This window comes from Leishmania donovani, chromosome 1, assembly GCF_000227135.1.
Source record: "Leishmania donovani BPK282A1 complete genome, chromosome 1".
Classification (NCBI taxonomy): domain Eukaryota; phylum Euglenozoa; class Kinetoplastea; order Trypanosomatida; family Trypanosomatidae; genus Leishmania; species Leishmania donovani.
Genome location: NC_018228.1, coordinates 96,970 through 104,404, shown reverse-complemented (window position 1 = coordinate 104,404; position 7,435 = coordinate 96,970). Strand labels below are relative to the sequence as shown.

General features: G+C 64.9%; 4 protein-coding genes across 4 annotated transcripts in view; all 4 read right to left on the bottom strand.

Annotated features, from left to right (window-relative positions):
• Window positions 1-2: 2 nt before the first annotated feature.
• On the bottom strand, window positions 3-293 carry LDBPK_010430 (ribosomal protein S7, putative; the record flags this gene model as incomplete). The annotated part of the gene is made up of 1 exon (XM_003857808.1): window positions 3-293. A coding segment is annotated over one exon (291 nt), but the record flags the coding sequence as incomplete, so codon positions are not given.
• Window positions 294-927: 634 nt separating this feature from the next.
• Window positions 928-2,841, bottom strand: LDBPK_010420 (hypothetical protein, conserved; the record flags this gene model as incomplete). The annotated part of the gene is made up of 1 exon (XM_003857807.1): window positions 928-2,841. One exon carries the CDS (start codon window positions 2,839-2,841, stop codon window positions 928-930), a length of 1,914 nt encoding a protein of 637 aa, XP_003857855.1.
• Window positions 2,842-3,497: 656 nt separating this feature from the next.
• LDBPK_010410 (hypothetical protein, conserved) lies at window positions 3,498-5,960 on the bottom strand (the record flags this gene model as incomplete). Its single annotated transcript, XM_003857806.1, has 1 exon — window positions 3,498-5,960. The coding sequence occupies one exon, from the start codon at window positions 5,958-5,960 to the stop codon at window positions 3,498-3,500; it is 2,463 nt and encodes an 820-aa protein (XP_003857854.1).
• Window positions 5,961-6,869: 909 nt separating this feature from the next.
• Window positions 6,870-7,435, bottom strand: part of LDBPK_010400 (hypothetical protein, conserved) — a gene marked incomplete at both ends in the record, with an annotated part of 2,451 nt that continues 1,885 nt past the window's right edge. Inside the window, one exon of the mRNA XM_003857805.1 lies at window positions 6,870-7,435. This exon is cut by the window's right edge and continues 1,885 nt beyond it. Coding sequence (XP_003857853.1) covers window positions 6,870-7,435 — 566 coding nt within the window.

The following is a 7,435-nucleotide window of genomic DNA, read 5'->3' as shown; positions in this document are numbered from 1 at the left end:
GCAACCAGCATCACCAGGTAGCCCGGGTGGCGCTTCTCCAGCTCAGAGGTGAGCGCACGCTGGACCTTGCGCACCAGCATCAGGAAGCGCAGGGGGTAGAAGACGACCAGCACCGTCTTCTTCGAGCGCGGCACCTTGACCTCGCGCACGGTGTTGACGTGGAAGCGCGGCAGCTCCTGACGTAGGGTCTTGTGCGACGTCTCGAGCTCGAACAGCGCCTTCGCGACGCTCTCCTCGAGGTCGCTGGGCTTGCCGCGCTTCAGCTTACGGAGCTTGCGGAGGTAAGGCTGCATGGTGTCCTACTTGGGTGCGTGTATGAGCTTTCAGTTTGCGTGTGTGTGTGTGTGTGTGGTGCAAGTGGTGTGGCATCAACGAGTGCACCGATGGAGTGTCGTAGTGCGCGAGAGCGACAGAGAGGAAAGAAGGGGAGGATGAGTGGGGGGGGGGGTTGCGCTGCAGAGCGAGAAGCTCGCGCGTGTGTGGCAGTGTGCGCCCCGTGCACGGGCTATTGCACCGTGACATCGTTTCCAGCCTATTCAGCGAAGAGTACGGGTAGATGGCGAGCACATGCATATCCCACTCGTCCAGGGCGCGGTCACCGCGCTCCGCGTCGCCGCCATCTCCCTTCCGATGCGCATCTACGTGTGCGCGCGTGCGTGTACCTGTCACGGTGGTGGAGGCTCGGTGCGGATGGCTGGTAGAACGGCGGAAGCCGGCGCACGAAATGGACGCGGGAGAAAGCGACCGCAAACCAAGCATAATGCAAGAAAACTAAAAAGAGCAGCTGAAGTAGCAGCGGCCGTCATGCAGCGTCGAGTCGACGCAGGCCAAACGAGGAGGTGATGGCATGGGATGCGTGAATATATTTTAGCCGCCTTACTGCATCCACCCGTGTGCCCACTTCCCGCCCTCCTTTCTCAGACGACCTCACAGGTGATTTTTCTGGCAGTAGAGACCACGCAGCATCGGGTCAACACGCGGCAGCCCCGCCAGTGATACAAGGTCCTCCTCATCTTGCAGGATCAGCTGCTCGACAAGGTCGCAGCGGCGCCGCGTCTGCCCCTTGTGGTGCACTGGTGGCAAGGAGCCACCTTGAGCCTCGCTCGCAGCCTTAGCGGCGATGGCGGAGGTTGTGTTGCCCACTCCGCCCTCACCGCTCGCCGCGCAGGCTTTCCCCAGAATGAAGGCGCCGTTCATGTTCACGTCGACGCCGTGACCGAGTGCCTGCAGCGTCACGTGGGTGGTGAAATCCTCTGGACCCGTTAGGAACAGCTGCCGCGCGGCAAACGCATGCCACGGGCAAAGGCGTAGAACGAGCCGGTGCAGCTGCAGGCGCCGGAGCACGGCAGGGTCGGTGCATGCCCGTGGTGGCACCTGCGTTGGCAAGTGCGGGTCATAGCGCGCTGTCAAGTACATCGCCTTGCGTGCCTCGAGACGCGACTGCGATGGCGGGAACGGCTGGGCGGCGGACACGATGTAGCCGCACCGGACGAGGCTCTCGAGCGCGCGTCGCACACGGTATGAAACCTGCGGGCTTACGTCGTCGGCCGATGAGAAGGCACTGCGCCGGTCGCAGTCGCGCCGTCGCAGCGATCCCCCGAGACGCCCGCGAATGCATGCCTGGTGACGGTGCCCGGCGCCCCCGCCGGCGACCGCTGATGCGCCGCCATCCTCTTCCCTGGAAACGCTGGCTGCGGCCGCCAGCGACGACGCAGACGGTAATGATGGCGGACGCAACATCAGTGCATCACGCTGAATCGCCGCCCTTGCGCGCCGCTGCTGCTTCGTCGCCCTCTCCGCCCGCACCTTGGAGCGCCGTGCCTCGCGCGTCGGAGGATCGGTAACGGCAGTGGCCGCCGTGCTCACTGCGGACGCACCGCTGCCGCTGGCGTCGTCGCCGTGGTCGTTGATGACATGCTCGACTGCGCCCCTGTCGCTCTCCTCCACCCTGCCAGCGTCGTCTGGGTGCACCGCCTCCACCTCGCACGTCGCCGCCTCTGTGAGGCAAAGAAGATACTCCGCTTGGAGGGAGAACGGGCAGCCGCGCCGCGTGGCGCCGGTCAAGGCGACGTGGATGCCGTATGGAGCGAGTAGTTGCATCAGCAGCGATGCGTGGTGCACTGCGGCGTCGTAGCTGACCATGTCGTGGATGCGCCGTTGCAGCCCGCGAAGGAGGACGGGAGGGGCGTAAAGCGCGATGAGTCGGGCGGGAGCTGCAAAGGCCAGCGCGCGATTAGCATCTGCTGTCTGCTGCTGCGTTGTTTCGAGCGCCGACGACGGAGGCACCAACCAAGACGGCGCGTCAACACAACTGGCCGGGACCCCTGTCGTTGCCGCTACCGTCGTCGACTGTGCAGCGCTGCTGCTGGTCACGGAGGCGGCAGCAGCCGCTGCCGGTGGGCGCAGTAGTCCCTGCCAGCAGGGCGACAACCGTACCGTATGAAGCCGGCCGTGCTGCCCTTCCCAGTTGTAGCGCGTGCGCAGTCGTGCGATACTGGCGGCCGTGTTGTACTGCTCGTGCTGGGCGTAGTCCATGGTGAAGCCGCCGACGCTGTCTGAGCTGAGCGCGGCGTGGAGGAGCAGGCACTGGACAGCGAGATGGTTCGCAGGATGCAGCGTCAGCGGGAGCTTCATCTCATCGAGGGCGGTTGCGACGTGTGTGCGCACTGAGGCGGCGTCGGAGGGGAGAGAGGCGCACGAGGGAGGAGAAAGTGGGCAAAGGGCAGCTGCCATCATCATTACAGCTGTGGAAGGAGCGGGCACACTTTCGTTGTTGTTGCTGCTGTTTGTGTGTCGGGTCTGCGCCTGCTGAGCGCGTCGCTGATGCAGCAGCTGCTGCATGAATTATCGCTGCACCACAGCCCTCTCCCAATCCACTCAGCGATGCACCACTGCCTCTTGGGTCCGCCCCGCCCCACTCCTTCTTGCGTTCTCGAGCTTGCGCGCATTCCTCGTTCTTGCCCTCGAACGGCTTCAAGCGGCGGCGGTTGGGTGGCGTGGAAGGGGGGAAAGGGGAGAGGGGGGTGTCGGTCAGACTTGCAAGCCAGCGTGGTTGTGTCGAGGCGGCGGTGGCTACGTATACATACACGTTTCGCTCCACAGAGCATCAGCGCAACGAAGGGGAGGAGAACGACGCGGACGCGCGAGGGAGAGCTTGCATGACCCTCGAAGCACCGCGCCTCTGACGCACAAGCTGGTCTCTCCTCTTCCCGGGGATGAGGGATGGGGGGAGGGGGGCGTAGTGTACATCAGCTAGCGCGAGCTGCCCCACCCCAACACATCCTATACAGACGGGAGACGCAAGACACGTACACGCGCATACACACACACACACACAGAGTCACGCCCTCGTATACACGGTGGCCCACACACCATGAGCGCGCGACAGAGAGAGAGACCAGCGTCCGGGCCGTCACGGAGGGGGTTTTCGGTGGAGTGCGCTTTCCGCTCTCCTCACCGCTGCCAGGTTCCTATCCCCTGCATGGCCTTGAGCATGGTTACGGCGCGGGTAGCACCGACGCCTGTGCCGCCGCCGCCGCATCGCGGAGGAGGTGACGCACCGCCTGCTGGCCACAGCCCGCCGCCGGTCGCACCATCTCCGCGGCATGGGCCCGCAGTGTCGGCAGCCGTCGCTGCAGCGAGGGAGGGGCGTCGAGGTTGCGCAGTGTCGACAGGAGTCGCTGCCACTCGGGCGTGAGCACGTGCGCATTGAGCTGGGCGGGCTCCAGCTCCAGCTCCTCGCGCAGAGCGCACACCTGGCGCCAGTCTTGCTCCAGCTGCACGAGCTCCGCGCGCACGTCACTGAGATTCGCCACAGCCCAGTCGCGTTCGCCAGAGAGCAGGAACTGCCGCTGCCAAGAGTCGCCTGAGCGGGCCTCGAGAGCGGCGTAGCGCTGCTCGTACAGCGCCGCCATCGCATGCACGCAGCGGCATCGCTGCTGCAGCGCCAGCGTGCACTGATCCACCAGGCGGCACTGAATAAAGTGATTCTCTGTTTCGATGCGACGGCAGTGCGCCTCGCAGGCATCGAAGAGCTGTCGCACCGCCGTGTCGCCGTCGGCCAGCAGCTGCAAAAGCGCCGAGGCGTTCTTCCTGCTATCCAGCGCCCCTTCGTAACCCAGCTGGACAGCCTGGCGCAGCTCCCCGTGGCTCGCCTCCAGGTGCGTCAAGCTGAGATGGTCCTGCAGCAGCGCCTGCGAAGCCTCTTCATACTGGAGCTGCTCCGTGAAGAATACCTTCAACGCCTCCCGTACGCGGCGCGCACTCTTCTCCTGCTGCCCCTCCAGCCGCGTCAAGAGTGCCTTGCCCTGTGCGATGGACTGCTGCAGTCGATCCCGCTCTGAGATGAACGTCTTCTCCATCTCCTCCACCGCCGTCACAATACGCTGCCTATTGCGGCTCAGCAGCTCCGCGCACGCCTCCGCGTCGGACTTCAAGGCGGCCACCGTCGCGTCGCAGTGGCGGCGGTGGCTATGCACCGACTGCTGCAGCGACTCCATCTCCGCGGTGACACCATCGTGGACGGCGCTGCGGCGATGAATGGCGTCGGCGAAGAAGCACTTGCAGGTGTCCAGCTCGTCGAGGAGCAGCGTCCAAAGCGCTTCGGCGGTGGCCCACCGCTGCGCCAGGTCGGCGATCTCGTCCTCGGAGGAGTCCGCCGTTGACACCAGGCCCTCCACGCGGGTCAACCTCTCCGTCTCTGCCGCTGCGGCCACCGCCGCAGCCGCCGACTCGTGTGCCTGCACAAAATCGATCCACAGCTTTCCATGCTGCTCCAGCTGCCGATACACCGGCACCTGCGCCACCTCCGCATCCGGCGCGACACGCCTCTGCTGCACGCACGACTGCAGTGCCGCCCGTGCATTGAGGAAGGGCCGATGCAGTGGCACCTTGAAGAGCACCGAATCTTGGACGCGCTTCTCGAGGCTTGGCAACGCGGCCTTCTGGACATCGTGGACGTCCTGCAACAGCAGCGTGGTCCACTTGGGCAACGAGTCCCGCATCTTCTGCAGCGGTGCGAAGATGCGACGCAGGAAGTGCGCGCAGGCGCAGGGATTGAATAGGTTGTCCTTCGCCTTTGCCTGCGGCTTGCTCATGAGCGGATCGGCGGCCGCTGTTTGCGTGCCCAGACGTGCTGCCATCGGCCGGTGCTCCCGCTCTGGCTGGGGGGACGGCATGAGCCCACTGACGGCGTCCTCGATGTCATCGTCGTCGTCGTCGCCGCTGCTACTGCTGCCGCCGCGATCTGCACGGACACGGTCGCGGGCAACGGAGAAGTCAAGCGTTATGCGCTCCCTGCCCGCCTGCTCGGCCTCACCTCCCCCAGCCTTGCCATCATCATCCATGACCACATCAAATCCGTAGCGCTGCACAATGTCCGTTGCCTGCCAATAGACCTTTTCCCGCACCTCCTTCCGCCATGCCGCGCCGGGGTCCGCAGTGATGTCTCTCAAGGTGGCGCGACGTACTGCATTGCGTTGCTGGATCTGCTCCACATCACGCCAAGCCGCCTCCACCGCGCGGCGTAGCGACTCCGTCTGCGCGCTCTCCGCCCTTACAAACGCCTCGAAGCTCTGCCGGAACGAAGCAGGAGTGAAGTACTGCCACATTATCGCGTCTGTCGCCGCGTCGCTCGTCACGCGCACCGGCGCACCCGCGTCGGCGCGGGCGGTGACCGCCGCAAGTGCGTCAGCGTCGAGGTCGAGCACGCCAGCGTTGGCTCCGGATGCGGTCATCGAAGGCAGCGGCGATACGGATGGCGAGCACGCAACGGTGGTAGCGGGCTCTGCTGCCGCGGCTTCTGAGTGCAGCGGGCCGCTGCCCTGCTGTTGAAGGCCGTCGCTCACTCCGGCTTCTGCGTCATCTCCCGCACGGGCTGCGGCGTGTGGGACGTGAGAGACAACTTGCTGGAAGAAGTACGGTGACAGCCGCGTTGGCTGTGGTCGTGGTGGACGCTGCATCGGGGCCCTACGTGCACGTGCGCGTATGCGTTGGGGTCTGTCTGTCTGCATCGATGCGAGGTACAGAATAGGAAGAGATGGATTAGAGAGATGTGGAGGCGGCAGCGCACATGTACCGTCCGTCTAGCAAGACGGCACCGCCTTGCTGTTGCTGTTGATGAAGCATGCACACGGCGGAGCTCATGAGGGGGTGGGCACACACACGCGCACGCACGCACGCGCTCCATGATAGACCGAGATGGAGACGCGGAACCATCTGTATCTCTCTACACACGTGCCTGCGGGTGTGTGTGCGTGCACGCATGCGTTCTCGTGGAGTTCCAGATCGTTCCCCTCCCTCCCTCCCTCCCTCGTTCCCGGTCTGCTCCGCTGTCTTGGTGCTGCTGTTTGGACGATGAGCAAAAATACAAAACAAAAGCAATACAGGGACGAGGCGCCGCGCACGCCGCCCGCAGTGCCTCCGATCCAGAACTCCCCCTCGCCCCGCCCCGCGCCGTACCCGCCTTTCGTCACCCGGCGCGCACGCGAACACGCCCTGCCATCCAGATGCGCAAACTTCCACGCACTCTCGCACACACAGGGATGAGCCCAATATCCATCGCGGGAGTGGCATCGTGCGCGTGCGATGCGGCTTTCGCCTCACTTTCTCTATGCTGTCCGGATTCTTGCAGGCGCGCCGCGCACCTTCCGTGCTCCCCCCTCTTCAGCACCGACGTAGAGAAGGGGGTGGGGCGAACGCTGGAGAGGCGTGGCAGGAACTAAGCGGAGGAGGGCCGTCTCGCCGCGGTCTTCGACACACACACACACACACACACACACACACACACACACACACACACACGCACACGTGTGCCGTGGGCTGGATGATCGGGTACTGCACTACTCACCACCATAGACCACTTCCCCGCATCAATGCGGAAACAGCGGGAGCTCGTTGCTGCGGCGACACCACAGCGCCCCACCGGGTAGCTGGCCAGCGCTCAACAACGTCGCCCACACAAACGGCCCAAAGAAGTCGTAGCTGTGCGGTAACTCCTCGTAGCTGTACACCAGATCGACGGAGGCGCCATCTGGGCCCGCCATCGCGTCTGCGGCGATGCTCGCCTCCACTGCCGGTGCAGACATCAAGCTGCCGGCCCTTGATAAGCTGGCGTCCTTGTGGCCGCCGCCGCCACCACAGCTGTTGCCATTGCGGCGATCGTCGTTGCCCGCGTCGTCGTCGCCGCCGCCGCTCACGTCCTTGCCATTACTGCCGCTGATGCTGCTGCTCTGGCTTTGGCCGTGCTGCTGCTGCTGCTGCTGACCACGCCGCAGGATTGCCAAGATCTCCTGCGGGCTCTGCGCCTGGTTGGAGCTGGCGATGTCCGCTTCGCAGTTCTTGATCATCTCCGCCAGGTTCGCGAGCAGCTGCTTTGTTGGCTGGGCGTACGGGCGCTGCGCGTCGACAGCGGCGTCGACGTCGTCGATGATGCAGC